At 53.9% G+C, this 27,846-nt stretch overlaps 1 protein-coding gene across 5 annotated transcripts in view; it reads left to right on the top strand.

Moving 5' to 3' along the window:
- The window catches only part of CNTFR (ciliary neurotrophic factor receptor), a 212,790-nt gene that overhangs the window by 106,912 nt on the left and 78,032 nt on the right, over positions 1–27,846 (top strand). For all 5 annotated transcript variants that reach the window (XM_049794489.1, XM_049794488.1, XM_049794487.1 and 2 more), the window contains one exon: positions 16,176–16,257. In XM_049794489.1, coding sequence (XP_049650446.1) covers positions 16,176–16,257 — 82 coding nt within the window. The remainder of the gene's footprint in view (positions 1–16,175; positions 16,258–27,846) is intronic.

Genomic DNA, 27,846 nt, shown 5'->3' with positions numbered 1-27,846 from the left:
AACAGCAGTCTGTTAAACCATGTCAATGGTACAAGCGGTTCGTGAAGCCCTCCGATGCAATCGCCTACAGCTCTGCTCGTTACCTGAGTGGCAAAGTGCTGAACAACTCACTGAGTTAATTTTCCAAGCTAGTTGTCTTGGCTGGGGATGGGCTTGCTGAGCAAAAGCTGGTAATAACCATGCTCCAGCAGCCCAAATTTGGGTCTTGTTTTACCCCACTGTACATCTCCTTCCTGCTAGACTCTGTAAAGCCCCGCTCGCTTGGTGCTCACTCGGGCAAGGATCTGGTGTTTGTCATCTGCACCACGGTTGCATCAAAAGGCCACCAGCGAGATCACATCCCTAATTTTCCAACCCAAGGCTTTGAAGCTCAGGATCGTCTCCTTTCTGCGGGAGGACCCTTTGGTCTTCCCTTTGGTCCTCCTCCTTGGAGGAGGAGCTGGAGGCAGGAGGTTCCCAGGGCGCTAGCCTTGACCTTGGTCATAACAAGATCCCTTTGTTGCTGCTTCAGACCTCCCCCTTCCCATCACTTTCCCCCTCTGTGCTTTTCCCAGCAGTGGTGCAGGGGAACAGCGTGTGCCACTTTGCATCTCCATGCTATTTATTTGGTGACCCAAGCTGAGCCTGTTTGCACCAGATGAGGAACAGAATCTTGCTCATCCTCTTTGCTGATAGTGCAATCGTGCCAGCTCCAATGCTTGGGATATAATTTACAGACTCTAAGCAAGGTTTCAGAGCTGAGCCAAGCTTGAGCTTTCAGCCTCTTTTATTTTATTGTTTTGTTCTTTTTTTCTTCTTATTATTTTAGTACAAAACGGTATCTTTATGTGTGTTTTCAAACCTGCACTGCTTGGAAGGTGCAGGTGGTGCAGGCAGTGTGGAGAGCCCAGGCTGCGGGTGCCTTTGCCCAGAGGCGCAGGGTAACGAGCGCTTGGATGTCTAATTGCTGCCGTGTGCCGCAGACTGGGAAGTTTGCTCTCCCATCACTGCCGTTTCCGTGTGCAATGAGCCGGGGGCTGGGGAGGAAAAAAATATATGTGCGTGTGCAGCATGGTTATTTTCAAATATGAAATTGCACCTGCAAAAATAGAAGCCAGGAAGGGACTGGCGAGCAGCTTGGAGCTGGGAGGTGCAATGCGTGCAGAGCAGGGATGGGGACAGCATCTCTGAGTTTCTTTCCCATGCTCGCGCCGCCTGATAGTTTTAGCGGACATTACTTTTCCTCCCCCTTGCATTTCAATTAATCATCTGCTTGTCAGCGCTCTTCCCCCCAGCTGCCCTCCCCGCCAAGTCTCGGGGAGCGGCGTGCACACACGCAAGCGCCCATGCACGCAGCCTGCATGCTGACGGGCTTGGCCGCTCATTAATCACTTACCGGTGTCGTGCGAGTCAGTCCCCACAGAAGGAGGTTTGGAAGAGAGGAAGACGGCCATCTCCTCAGTCTCCACTTCATCGATGAGGATGGGCTAAGCGCAGGATCTGGCCCTGCTGCGTGGCAGCTCCAAGGTCTCCATCCCTCTCCATGGTCTCTGTCCCACTCCAGGTGGAGAGCTGGTTGGACTTGTTCAATCAGATTTTGCTTTCCAAGATGTTTGAAAGGAACACTGAGCAGAGACATCCACCTCCCAAAATTTGTGGGGGACTTTTTAATGTTTAATTTTTCCCAGCAATAGCGTGCTTATACATCCATCCAGGTGAAAAGTGACCTTGGGAGGTCTCTAGTCCAGCCTCCTGTCCCAAGCAGGGTGAATACTGAGTGCAGACCAGTTTAGTTTGCCCGTCTGGGTCTTGAAAACCGCCAGGGCTTGGGATCCCACAACCTGTCTGGGTTCATCTTCCAGCAGGTGACTGTCACAGGAAAACATCTTCTTTATAGCACCCCTGAACCTCTCCTGTTGTGGCTCATGCTTGTTGTCTCTCATCTTCCCACCATGGAGGGAAAGGGTCTGTCTCCCTCTTCTCAATAATCTACTGGTAGGTACTGTCAGGCTGCTGCTACGTCTGCCTGAAACTATCCCTTCTCTGGGCTGGACAAGTCCTGTTTTCTCAGCCTGTCCTCATCCTGATGTGGTCTCCCATGTCCCCATGTTCTCACCACCACCCTGATGGCCCTTCACTGGACTTGCTAGAGGTCAGCAATGCCCATCTTGTACTGGAGCCCCAAAACTGGGCACAATGCTCCAGATTTGGTTGAAGGACTTTTTTTTCTTTGATTTTTTTTTCCATATTGGGTCTTGCAGACCCTGCCTGGGCATGTACCTGGCATCAAATTTCCCATCTGATTGGGAAAGGTTGCCAAAAAATAACAAAATTAATCAAGTGTACCTGTGTGTGTGCATGTTTGTGTACACAGTTACTTAGGAATGATTCCTGTTTTGAAGATTCAATAGATTTTTTTTATTTATACTTCGCATGAGTTTGTTTAAGAACTGCAGTCTGACCCTTGCACAAATGCGCTGCTCTGCTCAGAGGCTCCTCTGCAACCCCAGCAGGAGCTGTGCCCTCTCCCTGAGCTGCCTTCAGCTTCACTTCAGCCACAGAGACAGTGAACGCAGATGGTTTATTTTCCTATCCCCTCTCCTTGCCCAGAGTTTCTCTTAATTAGTGCTCTGAGTTTTCACCTGCCAGGAGGAAGTTTTTTCGGGGCCAGGCAGAATCTGCTTCTGCAAGGGCTGTTGTACACTGTGCTGGGAGCAGCTTGATGGGTGTGAGGGGTGCAGCCAGAGATGGGGAAAGGGAGCACAAACCGTTTAGGAAAGGTCAGGCAGTTTGAGCTGGCTGTGGGGCAGGAGGTAGAGCACCTTGGAGGTGGGGGCTCATGGGAAGAGGGGGTCTCAAGTGGACAAAGGGAGCATTTACTGGAGGTGAGCATCCCTGCAAGAGCGCAGGAAGATGCTTGGTGTGAGGTTGGCTCCTTTCGGAAGAGCTCATTGGCTTGTTGCAGAAAAACCCTGAGCTCAATTGCTGCTGAGCCAAAAGCTGAGGGTGAAAGGGAGGGAGACAGCAGTACTGGTGGGAGATGAGGGACCAAGTGAGCTATGGCAGTCATCCCCTCACTGGGACAGGTTCAGCTCTGTGGCCATGGTGGAGTACTTCCACCCTCCCTGAGTTTTGTGGAAGGGCATTGGCTAAAGGATATGCCCAGCAGCAGGTCCAGGATAAGCCATGTCTGCATCCTTTGGGTGGAGAGTGGGGTTCTAACTGAAACCTCCTGCTGTGCCAGGGAAGTGGAAGTTGGGCTCCTGCTCTCTATCCAGGCAGCATTGCAATGGGCTCAGGCAACCAGAAAGGAGCCAAACCAGTGACAGAAATGTGTATCCCCACATTTGCTGCTCATCTGTGGCTTTACCCTGTGGTGAGTGCAGCAAGCTGATGAGTATGAGTAGACCTGACTCTGGCTCAGCTTTTCCTTTGTTCTGCCATTGACGAATATTTGGGAATTGAAAGTGAAATACAGTGCTTTCCTCTTCCAAAGTGGAAAAAAAAGAAGGGAAGGGAAGGGAAGGAGCCCCTCTCGCATGCTGCACCGGCAAACCCTTGTCATCCTGTAGCAGGAGGCCAGCGCACATGAATATTCCTGTGCAATATGCACGAGTGATGAGCCCCATATGCAGGCCTTGGGAGAAATTAAATATTTTCTACAGCGTTTTCCAAAGAGCCTTTCTATCAAAGTGCTCGGTCGGGAGCCAAAACGCCCCAGCATTCGCAGCCCCAGCTGGTTGACACTTTTTTTTATTATTTGATTTTTAAACGCTGATGAATATTTTCTAATTAAAAAGCAAGCCCTCCCCTAAACTGAGTCTTGCCCCAGTGGATGGAGTTGAGCCAGAGTTTGGGAGGGGGCTGGAGGCCGCCAGGGACTCCACGGCTGCTCTCGGCTGCTGGTTTTTTTCCTCCTTCGGTTCTGGAGCTTGCAGGAAGGGTCCTGAGATAAAGCACACACATGGTCTGCATTTGCCTGGCCATGCATGGTGGAAGGCAGGCGGCTGGGCAGGGGGTGGCAGCCTGGTCCCTGCCTGCTGCCTGGCCCCAGAGAGAGGGGAGGGATGAGCGCAGGCTCTGGGCAGGAGGTTTGAAGAGCACTAGCCTCCCAGGATGGAGATCACTGGCGTGCAGGTGGGCAAGGGGGACTACCAAGCAAAGCCTGACATTGCAAGGGCTGCTTTTCATATACTGTCTGTTTTGCCTGCTGGTAAAAGGTGAGAAGGAGCAAAGACATGGCATGGTTTTGGGAGTGGAAGAGACAGGGCAATGGCTGGAGGGAGAGGGAGCCTGAGGAAGGGCAGATATGCAGGATGAGACTTGATGCTGGCTCTTGTCTTGAGTGCCGAGCCAAAACCCCTTGCTAGTTTTGAGGAGTGCAAACGTGGTGCAGAGTTGGAGAGGAGCTGACCTGTTGGGGGCACAGGCATGGGAGGTAGGTACTGATTCTGTGGATTGGAAGGAAAGAGAGCCCAGAGAGTCCAGCAAGGGCCTGGCTGCTGGGACAGGGTGATGGGCAGCAGGGTGATGTGCAGCAGCAGTGGCAGAGAGCATGGGCCCAAGCAGGAGGAGCATCCAGTGCTCTCCTGCTTGCTCCTGGGGTCTGGCAGCATGGCCAGCCTCTGGAGCCACAGCCCTTAGAATTTGGATTGGGTCCGTGCTCCCTGGATGGGAGTCTCCGTAGCAAGTCACAGCAGCCACTTGCATTCATGTTTAGCACTTGGCTTTGGTGGTTTACTGGTGGAAAAAGTGTCTTGGAGGAGCAATGCTGGCAGCAGCTGCCCTCGCCTTCAGCCTCCTCTGTGGCAGCTGTGGGGCTTGAGAGCGGAGCAGAGTTTGCAGAGCAAAGCTCCGGTAACGGAGAAGAAAGCCACTGAGATCTTGCAAAGTGGGACCTCTCCCAGCTGAGTTGTTTTTCTCTTAAGTAGCCAGATTGGGTTCAGACTGTTTTCTTCTTGCTGCATCCAGTGTTGGTAGGTAGGAAGGTGATGATATATCCACCTTGGATACTGTGGCCTGTAAACCATGAGAAAGGAAGAAAGGATCTGTACAGTTTGACATCACTAAATCGGTTCCAGGGCTTGGTACCAATGTGTGCAACTTCCCTCCCATGCAGGGCAGGAAAAAAATTGGATTTTAACCCAATTTCTCTTATGTTGAGCATTCATTTAGTTCTGCTGCCTCTACATGCAAAATCTTCCTCCGAGTGTGCATCTTCTTGGCTCTTTCTTTCTCGGAAAGAGGCTGAGACCTAAATACAGTCTCGCACTCCAGCTCACCTGCCAGTGGCAGCACGCAGCGATGCTGGGCTTGCCAGAGCTCACTGCTGCTAGCAAGAGCCATGCTTAGAGGGGATCTTCATCTCCAAAGGGGTGTTTTGTTTCCCCCACCGCCGCCAAGCCCCCCACGCCGCCCCGGCACGCGTTTCGCATTTCGGTCACTCTGTCCCCCACCTCAACCCGCCGGAACTGCTTCCCTGATGTCAGACAGCTAATACCCCCTAACAAACATGCTAATTTAAGAGCTGTTAAAGCCAGGGGGCAGCGGGAGGTCACAGTCCACACAAACAGATGGTGTTTTGTCCTTGATAATTAAATTTTCCTGTAGTTTTGGGCGAGAGACTTTCTTGACTTTTATTTCAGCACAGCTGCCTCGGGCCAACTCCGTTGCTGCCTCCTCATCCTCTGCTCACTCTCAGCAGACGCTGTGTGTGGGGCTGGGGAAGGACCCCAAGGAGGGCGAGGGTCCCCAGGGGGTTTCAGAGGTGCTCTCGGTGGCCCACTGGGCTCACCCCATGCGTTCTGCCGGCTCCGGGCTGCAGCGGTCAGACATCCCCCCCCCCCCCCCCCCCGAAGAGGCAGCAGTTGGAGGCCAGGTGAGCAGCACCACCCTGGGGCTTGTGGGTGCCCCCAGCCCGTTTTCAGCAATGCTGGTGGGCGAGAGACCCTGCGCTTCAGCCTCTCGCGGCTGCTTTTCCCCTTCTCCCAGCTCCATCCAGGCAATGCCAGGCTGGGGGGCGGGGGCGAGGGGGCTGGGGTCAGTGAGGTCCTGCTGCAAACCGAGGCGGCGGTGACGGCTAGACAGCTGCCGGCGCATGGCGAGGCTTGGTGCGCGAGTGGGGCCATTTGGGGGGTTGGAGCGAAAAGAGATCAATTCCTCCCCCCTGCTTTCCCAGGAGGGTGTTTGCAGGCAGAGGGGTCAGGCATGTCGCCCCAGTTCCAGCGCCAGCCCTGGGCTCAGCTCTGGGGCAGACCCCCGTGTCTACCAAAGGGGCTGCTGGCAGCAGAAAGGGCCCCGAGATGGGCTGCCCCCACCAAAGGGAAGGACTAGTTCCTCCCTGTGCTACCACTCTCCTCACTTGTCCTCACGGCGTCACGGAGCAGCCCCATGCCTCAGCTTCCCCAAGCTCACCATTTTGCAGCCAGCTCAGTTGCCCGCTGCAAAAACTGGGTGCCACTGTGGCGTTTGGGAACAGTCCCCAGCAGGCTGCACGGGGGGTCCTGGGACCCTGTGGGACAGTGTGGGGTGAGCAGGGTGGAGAAACTGGATGGAACTGGGAGAACCAGTGAGCACCAAATACTATCTGGCTGCAAGGTGGGCAATGTTTCTCTCCAGCCTGTGCTTTTCCCTGCCCAGGTTTTGGGCAGCATCATTGCGGTGGGGAGGAAGGCCAGGGGCAGCCCATAACATGCAGGTGCAGGACAAATGTCCCCACCGTCACATCTGTCCTGGCCGCCTGGGGTGGCCTGTGTCCCCACAGCAGCTTGTGTGCTCGTGACCCCACGCTAGTTGGTGGTGTGAAGGCGTTGCTGGGACCACTGTCCAGGACACTGCCCCATTGCATTGTTTGCAAATTCATGCCCCAAGCGCTCTTGCAGGTGTTTGGAGCTGGAGGCATGCATGGTGCTCATGCAAACCCACAAGCAGGAGGCCATCAGGCACAACCCACCATGGCAATCTTCCCTGCAAAACCTGCTGGTCAGCTGGGGGGGGAGCCCGGGGCTGCGGAGGTGGGGTGGCTTGGGGTGCAGAGGGGCCGGGGGACTCATGAAGGGTACAGCCGGGCAGGCTGTGGTACAGCTGTGTGCATTTCATCAGCAGATGTCTGCAGAGCAACTTGGTGAGCATGCAAGCCGGCTGTGGAGTGCCTTTCATCCCACTTGCCCACCTGCAGCAGCATTCCTCTGTCGGGGCACCCTATGCGGTGAGGGTCTAGAGGACCCCCTGCACCCTGCGGGGCAGTGGGTGAGAGGAGAGGGCTGTGGTAGGCTCACAGCCTGGCCAGACCCATGGTCCTCGGACCGTCCTGATCCTCTCCGCATGTCATTTGCTGTCTGCCATGGTCCATTGTGCTGAGAAGGAGACCACATGCCAGGTGATGGAAGGAGCTTCTGGGGCGGGTGGACAGGTTGCAGGGTGGGGAGGCCAGCATCTCCCATGGGACCTCGATGGGAAAGGACAGCAAGCAGAGACCAGTGGGGAGAACATGGTCCCCAGCACCTTGAGCCCTCGACTGCCTCCAACAGCGCCCGCTGCCCTCCCTGGGCCTCGGAGGCTGCCTGGCCCCTGCCCGCCCCGTTCTCCTGCCAGCTCGTACTGCAGGCATGGGGGAGAGATGAAGCAAAGCAAAACAAATCATCCTGAGGCATCTCTGGGGGGAGGCGTCGTCAGAGTCATTGGAGTGGCTTCCTCTGTGCCAAGCACTTAAAGAAAAAAAGCCCAAAAATATAAACAAGCCAAAATTTAAATGCCCAGCAAGCTCTATACAACTGGATGCTCCCTCCCTTATGCTCCCTGCTGCTAAGCCAGCGTCTTATTCCCTCCCTGGACAAGATGGGCTGCCAAGGTCTCTTCCAGTGCTCCTCACTCCGATCATGCTCATGTCCCTGAGCCCCTGCAACACGGGCTTCAGGCTCTCATCCTCCTCCAGCTTTGTCTCAGCATGCTGGCAAAAAGCAAACCTGCTCAGCATTCTGAGCAGCGATGCTGTGGCTTCAGTCCTTGGCTGTGTTTGTGGATTTGAGAGTGAGCTGTAGCTCTCCCTGGCTTGGGAACATCACCACTGGGAGTTTTTCTGGGGCCAAGCCAGAGTGGTCCTGCCTGCGCTGGAGGGAAAGGGTCCTGCGGGCTGCAGGGTGCCAGCAGTTGGGTTGGGGCAGCAGCTGGCAGTTGTACCCCACTTGCCCCTGTGCTTCTGCAGCATCGCGGTGCCCTTCACCTCTCCAACGTGGTAGCATTGGGGTAACCCCAGCGCCAGCAATTTTGGACCCAGTGCCCATGCTGGTGTCCAGCCACTTGCATGGGTGCTGCAGAAAACAGACCTCCAGAGGAGCAAGTTTGGGCTACTAAGAGGTGCAGTCTTCATATTTCAAGCCAAACCCCTTTGTCCCTGTGTGCCCGGGTACCATTGAGGGGGATGTTAAAGCTCCTGTCTGTGGCCAGACATCCCCACTAGCAGCAGCAAGGCTCCTGAGGCTTGGAAAGGCTTTGGTAACACCATGCTGCCCTACACCATGTCCACTGTGCCACGGGCATCCAGCTGATGGAGGAAGTCTGGACAACAAGCTCAGTCTGTCCTCCCTCTCCTCTGTTTTGCTTAGGACAGTGCGTGACTATGGCACGGTCCGGATTTTAACACTAGGATGTTTTTCTCTGCCCTGGAGGTTTGCATCTTAAGGGGGGCTGGGAAGTTCATAAAGCAGCTTGGCCACAGACTCTCCTCAAGGCAAAAAGCAGGGTTGTGAGCAAAATCCCGGGGCGTTTGAAGGGCAATGCATCCTGGCGGACAAAAATAAAATGCTGCAAGCGTTTGCCTGGAAATCACAAAATGAACCTGGCGTGAGGAAGCAGGACCTTCCTAAAATAGTTGGGGCTGTTTGCTCGGTGTATGGCAGTTTGGTTTTGCTTTTGCATTTCGTTTTGGGTTTTGTTCCCCATCATTAATATTCTGTTTTTGTGAGTGGAGACTGGGAATTGAAGTGCCAAAATGCATTGCAACACCAGGAGCTCCTTCCCATAGTAATCACAGCCTGGAGAGGTGAAGTGAGTAGGATGTGCCCCCAGATGTGTCCATCTTGGGTGATTTCTCCAGCTTCCAAGGAGGAGCACTGGGAGACGCCTGGACCACAAGCATGTCCCATGTCCTATCTCCCTCCCGTCTCTGTCTGATCTCCTCTGTCTCTCCCTGCCATCAGCTCCGTGCCACTGGGGGAAGCATCAATGGAAAAACTCAGCCCAAGACCATGCTTGAATGGAGGCACCAGAAAAAAACACCATCTTTGGCACTTCTTTAATAGAAGCAAACATCCGACTGATTACTGCAATCTCTATCTGCAGGGAGCTGGGAAATGCTCAGCGCAGAGGAAAGTTGAGTAAAAAGAGGGGGAAAATGACATTTCCAATTGTTGGTCCAAGCTTTCCTCCATCTTGGAGGCTGTCTGGACATGGATGTGGGGTGTGGAGGAGTGGGGCTTGGGTATGGGGGCTTAGCTGAGTTCCCTCTCCGGGTGGCACTGGTGTCCCTGAGGAATAGGCTTGGGCAGTGTTTCTCTGCAACCACTGCTGTGGGATTTCAGGCCCCCTCCTGCCCTGCCACGCTTTCCCCCAGCGCTGATTTCGAAGACATGCGATGCTTATTAGTATGCTGTGCTTTGCATTGGCTTTTATCACTGCTGGAGCAGATGGCTGGGCTTGGACCGCTGCCCTCCGCTTGCAGAAAGGCCGGTAAATGCGATGGTAGTTGCGAGGACAGGTATGGGCTGTGGGAAACGTCCCCCTTCAAGGCTCTGAACAGTAAGAAGGGATGGGCAGCGTCAGGCAGCTGCCTGTGCAGCAGCATTGCCCCACAATGGCCGTGGCACCCAGGTCTGTTGGTAGGCAGAGTTGCTGGAGGGGTTCCCAGCAGTGTACCTGTGCAGTGCTTTCCTGACATGGCTCATGGAGGTAGGATGTAGCTGGCAGGGAGCTTGTCCACAAGGACCATTCCCCTGCCTGTCCTCAGGCTACGGAGGAGGCAGGTCATAGCAGCCCTGTGTGTGTCCCTTGTCCTACTGGGAACAGGGTGTGGGATGCAGTGTCCTGAAGCGTTAAGGCTCGCTTCATCAGTTTGGAGGAGCTGTGATGTGTGGGTTGAGAGGAGAGGAACCCACCTTGCTCCTGGAGCAGAAATCCCCCAGTCCCTGCAGCTGCAGGGCAGGGACCTTGCTCCTAGGGGTCTCAGGGCCCTTCTGGCTTTTCCATAGCTCCCAGCCCCAGCAGAAGCACATCACTGTGATCCACACAATCAAGAAATTACCTGTCCTGGGAGCCAGCTTACCAGTCAGGCAGGCTCCCAAACAGCATGAGACATTTCATGGGTTGCTTGTTCCTCCCCAAACCATCCCAGCTACTCCTGAAGCCCCTGGCCTCTGCAGTACCCCCTGGAAAACAGCTCTGGTTTTAACTGGGCTGATGGTCCCTCCAGGAGAGCCTCTTTCTTTATCCCCAGGGCCATGGGGAGCAACTTTGGTTGCTGCCTTTCTCACTGGGGCATCCTACCAGTGACATCCAGGAAAGATGGAGCAGCTCCAGGCTTCAGCACGTAAGTTGGAGCCAAGAGCCCTGCAAGCCTACGGCTACCTTCAGGGGCACGTCTTCAACCAAAGCAGGTGGGATATTTTTTGAGGGCCATCCCTCCACCTTCTGTCCATTGCTCCTAGACCACGAGGGCAGGAGGGTCTGCGCAGCCACCCGGGGTCCAGTGGCACTCCCCAGGCCAGCAAAGGCAGGGTGATGGAGGGGCTCTGCTGTGGGGGGGCTCCTTCCTCCAGGGCATCCACTCACTCAGCGTCTCCACTTCGTTAGGAGAAAGGGAGGAGGTGGAGGGTGGAAAGTTGCAGTCCGCGAGAGCCATGAGTGAATTAATTTCAGCTGGCCCCAGTCATCCCTGTGGTGCTCGTGGTCCAGGGGGGCAGTGCTAATCACCCTGTTGACAGTGGGGGTTTAAATTAGATTTAAGAAGGCTTTTCAAGCAGCAGGGGCTCTGACTCTGCAGGTAAGGCTTTCTGAGAGCACATATTAAGGAGATAATAAAGTCCCTCTTCTCTCTCCTCCTCTTAAGCAGCAAAGTGGAGTTCAACGCTGATGGGGCATTTTAAGGCCAGGAGGTTTTAGGGCTGTTAGCAAGTGTACAACATTAAGCGATGACTATTTTTTCCTCTCCTTTCCCTTGCCTTGCTGCCAGGGGTGATCTGAAGGGAGGAGACGACGTTCTGCTTTTGGGCTCCCAGGCGTTGCTCCCAGGGCTGCCCCCCTGCCCACAGTGCTGCCCAGGAGTGGTGCAGTCCCTGTGGGAACTGGGGCTGGAGGGCGTCCTGCCCACAGCAAATGCTCGTCCCAGCAGCATGCACTGCCCTCCAGGAGTGATGGCATCTCGCTGGAGAACCCCCAAATCCCCAGGGCTGGGGAATGTTTGGCAGGATCTCCACTGGCAAAGGGCTGGGCTGAGCAATTGAGGGTGGCTTTGGTAAGGGTGTTTCTGTGGGGCTGGGACCTAGGAGGTGTCTGCTGCAAGCACCTCCAGTGCAGGTGCACTGTAATGCCTACAGCTGGTGTCTGCACTACAGGCGTCATAGCATCACATCTTGGGGACAGGCAGATTGTAACCTCTCCTGCAGGATAGGTGTGCTGCAGTGTCTGTGGTCAGCATCTGCGGTACAGGTGTATGGTACCATCTACAGTCAGCATCTGCAGTACAGGTGTGCTGCAAGGTCAACAATCAGTATCTGCTGTACAGGTGTCCTGTAGTGTCTGCAGTTGGCATCTGCAGTATGGGTGTGCTGTAGTGTCTGCAGTCAGTGTGTGCAGTACAGGTGTATCATAGCACCTACAGTTGGTGTCTGCAGTACAGGCACACCAGAGCATTTGCAATCGGTGCCTGCAGTACAGGCATAGTGTAGCAGCTACAGTCGGTGTCTGCAGTACAGGCGTACCATGGCGTCTACAGTCACTGTCTGCAGTAGAGATTGTACCAAAGTATCTACAGTTGCTGTCTGCAGTACAGGCACACCATAGTGTCTACAGTGGGCGCCTGGAGTACAGGCACTGCTGAGCTCTTTTGGAAGGCTCTAGGGAAGGCTGCAGGGGGGGCATGTGGGAAGGAAACGACTTAACAGAGCTTTTTTCTCCCCTGGCTCATCACTTCAGAGCCAGACCCTGTAACAATACCTGGTGGGGAATTGCCCAACAGAAGACTTTGTCGTGGAGACAGTAGGTTTTGAAACTACCACTTTTTGTGTGTGTGAGCCACTCACTTCCAGAATGAGGTCTTACTTATTTATAATTTCTGTGAGGGGGCTGTGGCAGGTGAGAGTTGTGGGGGAAAGCTGGGGTGCAGCCCGTGTCCCTCACCAGCCAGGGATAGTCCTGCCCTGGAGTTGCTGTTTCCAGCTGCCAGTTGGTACCCCAAGTGAGCATCCCCAAGGCTTTGGGGATCCTTCTAAGGGAGAGCTGGAGAGATTCCTCCTTCTGCCTGCTCAGAAGAGGACGCTGGGACTGTTCAGCAGATGGTGGCACCCTACTTTTTGTCTGGATACACAATCCCCTTCTCTCTTGCTGCCCACCTTGGGACTGTCCTCACCCCATCACACCACAGTAGTCACATCACTGTGCCCCTTCAAACCTGCTTGCAGGGGCAGCTTCTGGACTTGTCTTCATGTAGGTCTGGCCACAACCCCCTTCTGCATAGCCTGATCCAGCTCAGCGAAAGCGTGACTGGAAATGCATTTGGTTTAGACCAAGAGCTGCTGGAGGGGACCATATTCACGTCCACGCTGAGTTGTCTTCTGCTAAGAGTGACCATGACTGATGTCCTCATTACCCTTGGTGCAGAGGACAAGGCAGGGAAGGATCAACTAGTTTCTCCCAAAAAAAGAAGCGGGGGACAGCAAGGAAGGCTGCCAGAGGTGGCTCCAGCTCCAGAGCCACCAGGCCACTGCATCTCGTGTGCCCCCTTGCCTCCCTCCGCTCCTGCTCAGGCTCCTCTTTCCCCTCTGGCACCAAGAGATGATTCACTACAGGGTCAAAAGCAAATATTCTCCAACCTCTTTTTCTGCAGAAGGCTGAGTTTCCCACTGCTGGATTTGCTGTGTAATAAATGCAGTTCACCACTATCACCTTTCTACTGGTCCCTGCCAGAACAGGGATGCAGCCCAGGGAGCTGCACACCTGGGGAGCTGCTGCTCACTGGCCCATGTGCCTGCATGCTGGGGTGCTGGCTTCTGGTAGAAAAACCATTAAATGAGCAAATACAGCAAATGGAAATTTGCTTTAGAAGCATCTGCAGAAATTGTGAAGCTTTTGTTATGTGCTTTGAAAAAAAATCAACATGGCTTTGGGAAAAACAGGCAAACAAAGCAAATACTGCATGCGAAATTGCAATTTGAGTGAGAAAAGGTTGGTTTTCTGGCTAGATTTTTGGCACTAAAATAACTCCAGCTCCTGCCTGGTGGCAGGGCTCATCTCTGACAAGAAATAAGGTTTTGCAGGGCGGAAGCAGCTGAGCAGTGAAGTCTCTGTGCCTGCAACTGGGAGCCTCTGCCTGTGTCCTGGCCATGCCACAGAGTCCCCAGGGACCTCGGCTGGGTCCCTCCTCTCTCTCTTTTTAGACCTGTAGCCAAACAGCATCACCCTTGAGACTGTGAGTGCTTGTGGACAGAAACCATCCCTTGCCACCTAACTGTGGTGCCTGTCTCCATGCTGGTCCAGCCTTGGGTGAGGCTGCCAGACATGTGGGCAGGAGCAGCAGCAGTTATTTTAACAACTGATAAGATGAGGAGCAGCAGGGGAGGGTGGATGGCTTTGCTCCCCAGCCAGAGCAAGAGGTAGAGCGTGATGGTTGGTGATGATGTTGACACAAGCGCAAGCCAAACCGAAGGCTACAGCGAGCAGATCTCATGCTTTTCAAAGAGCAGAGTGATCGCAGGGGGGTCAGAGGGGATCCTGTCCTGCGTCCCATCATTGCCACTGTCCCCGGAGATGGGATGGCTGCGCTACCTGGGGGTACCTGGACTGTGGTCCAGGGGCGGGGGGGGGGGCTCTGGCCCTGGTGCAACTCTTTGCCTGCTTCAATTCCTGGTGCCACCCACCAAATTCCAGGGTTGCAGGGAGGGAATATTCAGTGGAAAATGAATTTGGCATCGATAGGGAGAGTCAGCTCCTGGTTTGCAGGCAGGTCCTCCCGAGCTCCTTGGGGCCCCGCGTGCCAGCACTGCCCCGGGTTATGGCATTGCCACCTACCTCGGCTCCCGGCCATCACCCCACTCCCCGAGCTGCCGCTTGCGATGGCAGCTAGCGCAGAGGCAGGGTGGCAGCAGGGGGGCCACATTGCCGGCACAGTGGGGACACATGGAGGAGGCAGAGCGGAGAGTGTGCACGGGGGAAAAAGAGAAGCAGGAGAGAAGAAGCAGAGTGAATGATAACGATGTTGTAATTAGCACTTAGCGCTCCTTGCCCAGAGCTTTCAAAGGAAGGTCACCTTCATTATCTCTGTTTTACAGGCAGGGAAACTGAGGCATGGGGGAGGCAGTGAATGCCATTTGCTCAAGGTGACCCGGGAGGGCCGGGGCTGCGTTGGGAGCCAGGTCTGGGGCTGGCATGTCTGTGCTATGCAGGCACAGCGCGCTGGGGATGGCTCTCGCTGCCAGCCTTCCCAGCCCAAACCCAGCACTGCAAATTCAGCAGCGAGGCTGTGGGTCCTCTCTGCCCATCTTCAGGCTCCCCATTTTCAGACCCCCCCATCTCCCTGAGCATCCCTTCCCCTGAGAGGCATTTGAGGCCGTGCTGGTCCAGCTCCACCCCAAAATCTGCTCGTGATAACTGCTCCCAGCAGCTCTTGCCTTCCCCTCCAGCCCTGCAAAGGCTCATGTCCTGCTGCGAACCCAAGGCCATCTGGGCTCCTGCAACAGCCGTGTTGGGTAATGGAATATGTTTTGCTGGGTTTTTTTTCTCTGGCCAGTACAGCTCCCCCTTTATTTAGGTTTAAATAGATGCCATCTGGCTAACGAGCCCATACTCATGTTCTAGATTAAAAGGCAATCCTCCACGCGTTACTGATACGGTGCTGGAGATTAGAGAGGTTTAAACGGTTTTGAAGGTGTAATTTGCTTTTCACGCATGGTGTTATTTACCTCCTGGCGGGTGGGCCGGCATCCCCGATGCTGTCCCCAGCAGCTCCCTCCCGGCTCCAGTCTTTTCTACCAGCCCTGGCTGCAAGAAGAGGAGAGTTCGGGCATCTCCAAGCGTGACAGGCCTGCGCAGGGCATCCTTGTGGTTGTTGCTGCCGTTTGGGCACTCCCAGGGCGGCTCATTGATGCAGGGAGGATGTTCCCTGCTTGTCCCTAAAGCTCAGCATGCCTCCACCTGGCTGCCTTCTTAGCCGTCCCCTTTTCCACACCTCCCTGCACACCAGCATCCCCCGGGACACGGCACGGCTCACCGGGACGGAGCAGCCTCTGCCCCTCTCCCAGCCCAGAGAGACAGGGCTGACTGTGGCCCAGCGGGGTGTTGGTGGCAGGTGGCTGAGGCAGCATGCGAAGTCACTGCAAAGGCACCGATGATGGTTACGCAGTCCCTGGCATGCCCAGAAATACTGCTGCTGTTGCACTGGGCTGGCAGACAGGACAGTGCTTGGTGCTAGCAGCAGAAGGGGCCACACCGGAGCAGCAGCTGCCCATGCTGGGATCTGTATCTTGCACATCCTAAACACCGGCTGCTGCTGTGAAGTGCCTGGGTGTGCTCCCATCTCTTCAAAATACCTGTGCAACCCACTTGCAGGCAGTGTGTGCTCCTAGGGTGATGCTGCAGCTGCCAAGGAGAGCCCAGCACCAGGGTTTGACTTTCTTAAGGGAAATGTTGAAAATGAGACGAGGGAAATACAGCATTTGTGCAAGGCATATTGTAACCTGCGGGCACCTGGTTGTGCTGGCAGCTCCCATGGAAAGTGCCACAGGCTATTGAGTGATGAAGCACATGCTAGGAAAGTGCCTCATTTTACAGTGAGTTCCCCTGTGGCTGAGATGAAGTCTCACTCCGTGGCCATCTCCTTGTGGTCCCATCACGCCCTGCGGCTGCCTGGGAGGGACTGGCTCTTGGCATGCCACGTGTGAGGTCTCCTGGGGGCAAACCCTGACTGCTCCTGCCTGTGTTTGCTTCCACAGATGGCTAACCCTGTCCCGTCAGCCTGCTGCATGGTGCTCGCCGTGGTGGTGGTGGTGTACGCCCAGAGACACAGCCAGCAGGGTGAGTCTCTTCTCCCACCTTGGAGGTCCTGAAAAATGTGAATGCTGCTCCTCTGGCCTCTCTCCTGGGGCGAGCCAGGTGCACCCTCTTGGCTTGCCTGATATTACGTTTCTGGATGTTGTCACTTTTCTCCTCTCCGTGACCCACGCATCCCCTCCTGCCCACTGCTGTGGGGTTTGGGCATCCTGCATCCCCCTCAGTGCCCGCTGGTTCCCCTCGCCCTGCCCACATCCCTGCATGTCCCAGGGTGCCGCTACAGCCAGGGCACCTCTTCCCACCTCTGCACCCCCCCTTTTTTGCATGTTGCCCTGTGCAACCCACCCGTGAAGGGATGAGCAGGTGGGAAGAAGCAGCAGCCTGACAGCCCCAAGCCCTGGCACCCTACCTGATGACTGTGTCGGATGCCCCATCCTGCTCTCACCTCCTTGGGGTGACTTTGTCCCCATTGCCACCACACATTGGTACCCACCACTAGCTCGCTACTCTCCAGTTTAGCAGAGGATTCAGGGCTTACCTTAGTGACGGCTTGAGAGAGATGACATTTTAGAGTCACTGGTGGCATTTGGAGCTGGAGGACCCCACATGGTATTGGGTCTAGGCAGGAGCAGGAAGGTTATGTGGAGGATGGTTGGGTCCCACTGTGGGGTCACCTGTGGCAGCCCTGCAAAAATGGGACGAAATGATGGACCTCCAAAATTCGCTGGCTTTCCTGGCAGTCAGCCTGGCTGTAGTTGCTTTTGGTGGATTATAGAGGGGAATTTTGCTGATTAACTCCAGTAAGGACATCTGTGCATCCATGGGCTCTGTGGGATTAAGGAACCCAGCCAGAGTACCCCACTGAGTTGCTCTAAATCCATCTGGGTGGGTTTACATTGCTGGAAGCTGCCAGCTTGGACAGGAAGCAGCTGGAGCTTGGCAGCACGTCCCCATCCACTCTCCAGACACAGAGGGAGCTTGCTGGGTGGTGTTGCAGGAGCGTTCCTAGCACCTTCCCAGGGTGCCTGCTGAAAGCATTCGAGTGCTGAGCTGTGTGCTCCTTGTGGTGGTGTGATGCTTTCTGCAGAGAAGCAATGCTCCTTGGTCCCACTCTGCTTGCAGGACTGCTGCCTGGGAAGCCTTGAAGAAGCCAGTGACAAGGCTGCCAGAGCATCCTTTAGTTGCACCATGCTGCTTCCCTCCATGCTGTGGGAATGGCAGCCCAGACAGGGAGATGCACAAAACACAGAAGTGCCAGGTACTTCAGGATTATGCATACTTGAAATGTGTTGTCTAGACAGAGAAACACGCTGGCCAGCACTGGCCAGAGCCATGCATTTTGCTGCTGGCAGCAGCACGCTGGCACAGAGAGCACGGCTCCGGGTAAGGCCCCTGGCCAGGCGAGCTGCAACTGTCACCTTCTGCTCTGTGATCCAGCAGGATTCAGGGATTTGGCAGCATAGCCTCCCCGTCCCTGTGTCCCTCCTCTTTCCCTTGCCTGGCTGCACCTGGGAGGGAGGTATCTGGGGCAACAGCTTGAAACCAGAGCTGCTGAGACCTGAGGGCATCAACAAGCGCCTGAAAGGGGTGCGGGACATGAGGCAGGGCTCTCCACATCTGCAGGAGCCAGAGAGACTACTCTGCACTGGGGGACATAACAAGGAGAGAGGGGGGAAAACTGGGTATAAGAGCTGGAGGAAGGTTTGTAGGGCACTTCCAGGACTGTCCTCGATCTGTTCCCCAGAGGCACCATGTGTCCCTCCTGGGCACCTCTCTGAAACACTGATGTGACGTTCTGGGCAGGGACTTTGGAGCTGCCCACCTCACCGTGCCTGGCTTGGGGAGGCTGTACGCGTGCAAGTGAAGTTGGGGAGGATCTGCCCCACATTGGAGACCCAAGGGGTGTGCTCCATCCTCCCCACCCAGAGCTCACCCCTGCCACCCTGCAGCCTCCCCTCACCAGCCAACCCTGGGGCTCATCCCCCACCAGCCAGGTACTCAGGCTGGAAAAACACAGCAGGAGTGGGGTGGGAGGATGGATTAATCCCACTGGTGGCAGGGACTGGGTGGAGTGGGGGGAGGATGCTGGCATAGAGTCCATTTATCATGCACTTGAGGCACGCTCGTCTTTAATAGCTCATGAAGCACTTTAAGAGATGCATTAGCACTGAATACTTGAGTGAGGAGGATGTGACAAGCTGTTAAGTGAACACGAGCACGATGCATCCGAGCCTGGCCACCGCTTCTGGCTCTCACGTGCGCCCTGGTGATTACTGGAGCTCAGGCTCGGTGGAGGTGAGACTGTTCATGCATTAACCCCTCTGCGGCTCACCTTTGGTCCTTCTCCTTGGAGCTGGCAGAGGGTGCATTTGTCTGGGATGCGGGAGCCCAGGATGCTCCCCAGTGTTGGCGGTGAGGTGGGGTGGAGAGGCTCAGAGGTCAGCAGGTTTGGGTACCCTCCCTCCCTCCCACTGGTCAGAGCTCCCTTGCTTAGCATCTGTGGCAGGTTGCTAAAGTTACACCTGCACCACCCTGCTGGGCACTGCTGCTTCCAGCTACCCTTGGGGGTAGGCACTGTGTGGTGGGAGACCAGGGCCATCGCTCAGGGCAGCCCCAGGGGGATGCTTGCAGGGTTGCACTAATGCGCTGGCTTGGGCATTGGGGTTTGGGTGTCCTGCTGCAGGGAAGGGCAGAAGGGCAGCAAAAGAGGGTGTTCATGAGGCACTCTGCCATAGCACATCCCCTTGTGTCACCCTGACCAGGAGGCATGTGGATAGAGCAGAATGCCTGGCTGCGGGTGGGGGATGCCACCCCCCAGGAGAAACATCCCTGATTTCTCAAGTTGTGTCTTTACCCCTAGAATAGCTCAAGCCATCGAACAGGGATTGCTCCCAGCCCACATCCACTATGAGGTCTTTGGTTCTGTGTGTTTTGGGGCAGCAGGGTTGGGACCACGGGTGCCGCTGGAGCCACCAGCGCTGCTGTCGGGTGGGAGTTGCACGGTGCGCTCATGGCTAATCCTACTGCTGCTGAACCAGTCACCCCATGCCTCTCAGCCCCTCACGCTGGGTGGCTCTGGCAGGCTCCGACAGCGTGCTCAGCGTGGGTGGGATTGCTGCTGCTCACTGCCGCTGCACTGAACTCACACCCTTCCCCAGCCCAGCTGGGGCAGCCGGCACAGGGTCATTTTGAACAGCCAGCTCAGTGCTCCTGAATTTAGCAAAGGAAAAGGTGAGGCACTGAGTAAAATTGGAGGTGGGGGAAAAAGAGTTGAGGCTTGCAGGGCTTAGCTGCCAGAATAGGTTGGCATAAGGTGATGTTTGGCCCTCCTGCTGAACTCACTGGGCAGGTGGTCCAGGGATGTCCCCCTGGTGCATGGGTAAGCACCAGAAGTAAACCACCTTCAGATGGGGCTGCCGGATGGGGGCGGCCTGCCTCCAGAGACAGGCATTGCCCTGGTCAGCCATAGGGCTGTTCCCACCAGCACAGCTCCCAGCCAGCACAGAGGGATGGACAGGAGCTGCAAGAAGAAATGGGAGGGGAGAGAGGAGGCAGAACTGGCTAAGACTGTACAGGAGAGCCCAGTGCCCTCACCGTTATTGTGGGTAGCTCAGTTTTCCTTCGTGTGTTTCCTTCTCCAGGCAGTGGTTTCTGCCGATTTATGTCAGAGTAGAAGAAGGTGATGGGGAAAGCTCAGCAGAGCGCAGAAGCGATGCTACCTGCTGCGACACTTGCACCTTTGGTTAGCCAGGGCTCCATCGTGTGAGAGCAGTGCTGGCGGGGGTCCCTGCAGTGCAGAGACCCTCTCCCTAGCAGGGCTTGGGCACCCTCAAAGGAAGGAGAGAGGCCACAGCATAAGCCCTGGGGCTTTGCTAAAGCTCCTTACCTGGGAAGTGTGTACATGGTGGAGATGCCCAACTGTGTGTCAGGCCATAAAATATACATGCATGGGTGATTTCAGCTCTTTCTATTCATTGCTGTGACTGCCCATGGCTGGACTTAGCTGTTCCCAGTGGACCCAAGAGATACAGCAGTCCTGGAAAGAGGGAGCACTGCTTCCCTAGGCTCCTGCCACGACCAAAACATCTTCCCCATCTGTCAGCTCTCCCAGAGTTATGTCCACGTCTGTCTCAGATTGAGATTTCTCTGCTTTTAAGAGAGGAGTAATTCTGCTTTATTGATCCTCACCTTGCTGAATTAACTCATGTTTAAACAATAATTATGTTTTCACCCAGGAGAGGAGACAAAGAGATAAGCATCTCTGGAAATGAATGCATTTCACATGCCACATGCTGGGGTTAATTTATTGATGGGCGCAGAAGCTGCTATCTCCTCTCTCACCAGCAACAAGCAATTAGCCCCCATCATTCCTCAACCGAGGAAAAGAAAGAGATTTTGTTTCATTACTTTCCCTTCTCTCTTGCTCTCTTAAGCCCTGGCACTAATCTTTTGCAATCGGTTCTGCTGCAAAGCCTCCCGGGAGCTCCAGTTTGCATGCGCCTCGTTAGAAATGCTGCCCACATTTCAGCTAAGACAAAGCCTGGGCCGGTAAACAGCCTTCAAAATGCACAGCAAAGCCATGCAAATTGGCTTTTTGAATAGAAACCAACTGTAGATATCTCCCTGTCTCCCCTCCCCACATTGTCCAATGTTTTCCGTGTGGCATTTGTTGGCTGACGGGGATGCAACCAGCTCTTTTTGGACTCTGCTTCCTCCCACATCAATCAGCCCATGCAACTCCCTAGGGCATCTGCCTGGCACGGTTAAACTAGTTGCTTTGCTTTTGGGGGTATTCTCTGGGTTTTCTGTGTAAGAGATGGTTTGTAGATTCATGCAGGAACGTGTGGTTTGTTTGTAGACATCTGAGTAGGTTTTGATTGTTGCGCAAATGCTGTTCAGTTAAGGTGCCTGGATTGAAGTGGTGTGATGAGCTACCTGGGCCTGGAAGCTTGGTCTTCTGCCCATGAGTGTGCAGGGGTGGTGTGCATCCAACCTATGACAGCAGTGCAGGAATAGTCTCTCCAAATATACATACAGAACGTTCTATTCTTCCCTTCTCTTCTCTTCTCTTCTCTTCTCTTCTCTTCTCTTCTCTTCTCTTCTCTTCTTTTCTCTTCTCTTCTCTTCTCCTCTCTTCTCTTCTCTTCTCTTCTCTTCTCTTCTCCTCTCTTCTCTTCTCTTCTCTTCTCTTCTCTTCTCTTCTCTTCTCTTCTCTTCTCTTCTCTTCTCTTCTCTTCTCTTCTTCCCTCCTCTCCTCTCTCACCCAGCACGCTATTGGAGTGCCCTTCAGTCATGCATTAAGCGACATGACTAACATCTGTCATGTGTTGTTTGTTTTTCCACCCGTTCCCCAGGGCAAGATGCGTGTGCAACAGAGTGTTTTGGAATTTCTGTAATTGCCCGAGCGCAGGCACTCGCTGGGGAAGGCAAGGTCAAAGGGAGTGCCTGTGTGTGTGCTGAGTAGCCAACTGGGTGGCTGGAGATGGTGTGTGCTTCCCGCAGAGCCTTGTTTCACGCTCAGGCTGGGGCTGGTGCAGGAGAAAGCTCTGTCTCCTCATTACAAAGCACCTTCCCACCTCCCGTGACACCTCCTTGCGTCTCGGGCCAAGTTTTGCTCTCATCACAGCACACTGGCACTTCATCTCTGGGTGGCTCCTGCCAAGGCCTTATCAGCATCGTCCTCCCCAGGATGCAGCCCTGCCTTCTGCGAGTCTGACCTACATTCCTCCACTGGAGATGAATGGATTTGTGTTTGGCTGCCTGAAACACATGCTCTAGCTGAGGGAAGGCTAGTATATTAACTGCTCCAGAGCTCTGCGTGCAATGGACTCGTCCTTTCCATTACATACATTTGTGTCACTGGCTAACTTTGCCAGCAACAGTTTTATGTTGCCTTCAAGATAATTGATAAGACGAGTGATTAGCAATTGGCCAAGAACAGATCCCTGCAGGGCCACGCTGGGAACACCCTCCTGCAATGACGATTCCCCATTAACAATTAATTCCCCATTAGCAATTCCATTTTTTAATCCTTCCTGTTATAACTCTGGATGCTCTCATTATCCAGCTGGCTGAAATACCAGCCTCGCTCCAAACTGCAGCCCTGTTCAGCGTGTGATCTGATTTCAGAGCATGTCCAGGACCTCTCTCCAGTTAGGAAGCAAGGTTTGGGGTAGCCTTTACCTGCCCCACCATCCCTCACTCTTTGCAAGCCTTCTCAAAGCCAAAATGCTCTTCAGATTTGCTTTGTGGAGAGCTTGGAGATCCAGAATCAAGGCATAGCGCTGGATCTGTAAAAGGACATGTTTTAGCATTGGAAGGATGTTATCAGGGTTTGCTCAGTGCAGTCGAAGTCGGGGGGCTTAGCTCAGCCTGTCCTCAGGCTGAATGAGCTCAGTTCATGGTAGTGTTCCCATAATTGCTGAAGGAGCTGGCTGTACCTGGAAAACCTCAGTCCCAGGGCATGTCATGAGGAGATGCTCCTGCCTTGGGGCTGCAAGAGGGGAAAGACATAAGCACTGGGACAGCAGGGGAAGGCATTGCCGAAGGTGAGGGCACCCCTGGATGGCAGCACCCCTGGCAGAGCAGCACTGCCTGTACCTCTGGGTCTCCCCCAACATTCATCTCGCTTCTGTAGGCAACTCGTGTACCCAGCGAGTGAGTCAGCCTGACTCACCGGGGACACGTTACCCCTCACATGAAGGCTCCAGTGCCGGCAGCTTATGTGCAGCAATTACGACTCGAGCTTCTCCGTGAGTCGAAGCCTGCTTAAATCATTCTGAAGGCTGCTGTTCAAGGGCAGGCATCTGCTCTTTGCCTCCTTTGCCTTGCTAATTGCTGCTCAAGGCTAAGCTAGCCCAAGCTCGTGGCCGCCCACTGGGGACCAGCGTCGTCCCAGTGGGATTGCTGCATCTGCTGGGGGCCAATCTGCTGGCCTATCCTGTAGGTACCTCTGCTGGCCAGAGGTACAACCTGGCTGTAGTTCAGATTGCCCTCTGATGCCTTTGTGAGGAAGGTCCATCACCTCCATCCCTGGGCATTCATTACTGTATGGTTTTCCCCATTGCCTCCCCATATTCCCTGCCAGCTCACAGCTGCAGGGAAGCAGCAGAAACAACAACTCACCCCACCTGCAATGACACCCCAGCTGCAACCCATTAAACTCTGCTACATGCTTCTAGGGCATTTAAGAGCCCATCAAGGTGTGAGGTCCTCCTTGCTGCTCTGATCTTTCCTGCCTGCTTCCCTGCCCTGTGTGGTGAAGGTAAATCTCTCTGATAAGAAGAACCTCAGACTCAAACAGGCACAAACTTCTGCACAAACATCCCACCCCCCTTTTCCTTCCTACCCCTCTGTCTGTCCCAGAGCACCTGGCCTTTTTTTTTTTATTTTAACTCCATGTCATGGTTTAACACCAGCTAGCAACCAAGCACCACACAGCTGGTCACTCACTCCCTGCCCCACCCAGTGGGATGGGGGAGAGAATTAGGGGAAAAAAAAAGTAAAACTCCTGGGCTGAGATAAGAACGGTTTAATAGAACAGGAAAGAAGAAACTAATAATGACTAATAATAATAAAAGGAGTGGAAAATACAAAACAAGTGAAGCACAATGCAATTGCTCACCACCTGCTGACCAAAACCCAGTTAGTTCCTGAGCAGTGATCTGCCCCCCAGGCCAACTCCCCCCAGTTTCTGTGCTAGACATGGCATCACATGGTATGAAATACCCCGTTGGCCATTTTGGATGAGCTGCCCTGGCTGTGTCCCCTCCCAACTTCTTGTGCCCCTCCAGCCTTCTTGCTGGCTGGGCATGAGAAGCTGAAAAATCCTTGACTTAGTCTAAGCATTACTTAGCAACAACTGAAAACATCAGTGTGTTACCAACATTCTTCTCATACTGAACCCAAAACAGCACTATACCAGCTACTAGGAAGACAATTAATTCTATTCCAGCTGAAACCAGGACACTCCAGCACAAGATGCACCTCCCAAAAGGTTCTCTGTCTGCAAAGTAAAAGAAAACAGCAGAAATAGCCTGGAACATCTTTTTCTATTACTGGACATGCCTCTGAGCTCAAGTAGATTTCCTGCCCAGACACAGAGTGAATTATGGCCAAGCTCTCAAAGGCTGACCTTGTGGTCAGCTGGAGCATAGGCTTACTAATAAATGTGGTCAGCCCCTACCGCAAACAGCCTATTTTTAGTGCCTGTGTTTCCTTGCCCGCTGCCTCATCACCCCGCAGGTCCCAGAGCAGAGTATCCCCTGGGGGTCCAGCCAGTGGTGCAGGATAGCCCCGCACATCCTAGGCTCGCTTCTTCTGCCTGGAAGGTGGGAAATCAAGAGGTTTGATGTCCATGTAGGGTCTGTTAAATTCATACCACAGAAAGCTGCTGGTGCATGGAGCAGGGTGGGCTGTCTTGCTGGGGCATGCTGTGGGAGCATGGCTCATGCCTGTCAGACAGGGAGTGGAGGGCTCACGGCTCTCGCCTAGGGTCTGTGCTTGGAAAATAGCCACAGGTCAGTGTGAGATTGATGTCCCATTGTGCCAAGTGCTCTCGGATGTATGAGAAGAGATGGTCTTAAAGTGCAGGTGGGAGACAGAGGAGAAGAACAGGAAGAAAAATAGAGGGACTGGCACTTAGGTGAGAGGGAGCACAGCTTGGTGGCTCCAGGGCTTTGAACTGCTCTTTGCAAGTTACTAAAATTTGGAGACATGCAAAGGATATTGCAAAGAATCTGCCTGCTTTTGCTATACAAGTCTGTCTGGAAGCACTTGCACTGAATTTACCCCTTCTGGGAATGTTAGAAGTTATTTGAAGTGGAGATGATGTTCTGGAGTAAAATGGGGTTCTGTCCTCAGGCCCACATGAGCCATCTGAGAGCTTGGAAGGAAATCTAGTTGGCAATATCTGTGATGCTAACAAAAATATGAACCCTTCCATCAGTTGCAGGTCCTATGTATTGAAGCAGATCACAAAGCTGTAAAAGAATAAGGAGTGTGGATCTGGCAGGTTTTGGACAAGCATGTGATCCCACAAAACTGGTGAAATTAGTTCACGTCTGTGGTAAGAAGAAGAAACCACCGGGAGGATCGCAGTCTGCCAGGATTCATTAGTTCTGCCAGTAGCAAGGAAAACCATGTCTCACTAGTCTCTTAGACTTCATTAAACGTAACGAAAAGCAATGAAGGAGGAGGAATGGGGTTTGTAGTCCACCCAGACACCCAGAGGAGCTTTGGTTGGAGAGTGTTCAGCCCAGGATGAAGCCCTGGGAGTTACTGCTGACGTGGGCAAAGCTGCCAAAACCCACAGGGAGGAGGCAGGAGGCACACCTGGATGTGCAGAGGGGACAGCGTGGGACGAGGAGCAGCACTCGGTTCATGGAGCATCTGCGTAAGCCAGCTGGGTCCTTGCCAACAAATCCTTGCTGAAACCCACTGCTGGACGAGCCCTGCTCTTTGGGGAAAGGCTGGAAGGAAGGGTTTGGATAAAGGTCATTTCCCTCTCAGGATGGCATCATCCCACTGTGTGGAGCAGGAGTATTGCTTCCTCTGCTGACGCTCAGTTGTAAATCGAGGCATTACCATAGCAGCTGGGAGCCCCCAAATGCTGGTGGAAGCCAAAATCTCATTTGCACAGATTTTCAGACCCAGGGAGCTGAGGCATATCCCAGCACGTGGGGAATAGCTGTGGGCTTTGCTCTTTGTGTGAGCTCTGGCTGCTGAAGAAGGGCCGTGTCCTGTCCTAGCACTGAGCTCCTTTTGGCGAGGGAGGAAGCAATCCTCATCCATGGGTTACGCCTGTTGTTTTTTTTATGCCTGCTTTTACATTCTCAAAGGCTTCCAGAAATGGAAGATCTCATAAAACAGTGACAGTTGGAGTGGAAACCTTTAGTGCTTCAGGGGTTTGGCTTCAATTAGCCTCCAAAAGCTCAGAAAGGTCTTGCCTTGGAAGTCACATGTGGCCATCCCAGGGACCCAGCCATCTCACATTTCCAAAGCAGCCTGGTCCCTGCCAGCCTGTTCAGAGACATGTGTTCAACTGAACTTGGACTGAAGGTGCCACTCATTATTTATCTCCTTTGAAGGGTTTCCAGTGTCTGAAGTCCTGGATCATAGGCTGCCCTGGGACTGCAAAGCCAATCTCCGGTCAGGCTGAAAGAGCAAAGTGCTGCAGCTCTGGGGGCAGCTCTGGGCACTGCTTGCAGGAGCCCACGACCTTAGCAGAGGGTGCTACAAATCATCCCTGGAGCGTGTCAGAAGAGTTGTGTGAGACAGACGCCGGGACCAAAAGGGCAGGCAGGGCTGGGGCTGAGATGTTCAGGTCCTGCACATCCATCAGTAGTGTTGAGCGTGGAGTGAGTCACTTGCTGCCGTCTTTAGACCACCTGTGACATGTCTGTGAGCAAGCAGAGCCCTGGATAGTGGGAGCACAGCCAGAGCAAGACACTGAGTCTAAACACCATTATCTCTGCTTCCCGGGGAGCGGATTTTTCTAGGGTGGAAACAGAGCAAAGGAACCATGAAGCATGCTCAGGGGAGCAGATACTGGGACACGACGTGCACAAACTTTTATTATCAAAGTCTTTGGGGGGTTTAATTTCAGTGGGCAAACACTGTGTTTCTGTGCAAAGTGAAATACCTAATACCCAGATTCCTAATCTGGGTGGGAGATGCTGGAGTGTAACAAATAAACAGAAGAATTACTTGCAAGATGTGCTGTCTGTCCTGTGGATGAAAAGAGCATCTTTCAGGATAAGCAGTCTTGGGCAGCACTAAATGGAGTGGATCCATGCAGAGAAGCCAATATAATTGTGGCATATTAAAAGGAAAAGGAGAAGAAGGATTGAGGAGGGGCTGTGGCAGGCTCGTTACAGAGGGGAAAAGCGATGCATGTCACCTTGTAATGAGTGCTCCACGAAGGCCAATCAGGTGGAGAAGTGAAGTGAAACTGCAAAGCAATCGACGGTGATGGAGGCAGGAGGGGTTACGGGGGTATTAGTCCAGCGTATGGACCATTGATCTCTTGGTGTAGGATTTGCTGGGAAAGATTGTTATTTAGGCTTAGCTGCCACCAGATGTTAATTGAAGCTGAGGAGTCTGGAGCCTCATTGCACTTGCCTTCCTTTTCTTAGAGCCATACTGGGGAGGCTGGTGTTGAGGAAGCAGCTTTGTGTATGTGATTCACAGCATGGAAATAAAAAAGCCTTCACCTCCACTCAAGAGACAAGGAGAAGGGGCTAAAAACTGTTTCTTGCACAGTTGCATGCACCTTCATCCCTGATACATCCACCTGCAAAACTCCCTGTGGAAAAGGCAGAACGTTGCTGCAGGGTGCACATGGCTGGCAGAGCCGTGCACCACCCTTCATCCCAGGTTCAACATACTTGACTTTTCTAGCTTCTTTAGCTTGCAAAGTCTGAGGTGTTTCCCCCAGTGCAGATCTGTGTTAGCAGACTTAAGCCACCTGCCAGTAGCCAGGCTCTTCTTCGTTATCTATTCTGGAGTGTTGCAAAGCAGCCTGAGATCTGCAGAGCTGATCATGAAAAACATTGACCTGCAAGGCTGGAAGCCTGGAGGACTTCTGCCAGCCAAGAGCTGTGTGCTTTGTAG

Source organism: Accipiter gentilis, chromosome Z (assembly GCF_929443795.1).
Source record: "Accipiter gentilis chromosome Z, bAccGen1.1, whole genome shotgun sequence".
Taxonomy (NCBI): domain Eukaryota; kingdom Metazoa; phylum Chordata; class Aves; order Accipitriformes; family Accipitridae; genus Astur; species Astur gentilis.
This window is presented reverse-complemented; position numbering and strand designations above follow the sequence as displayed.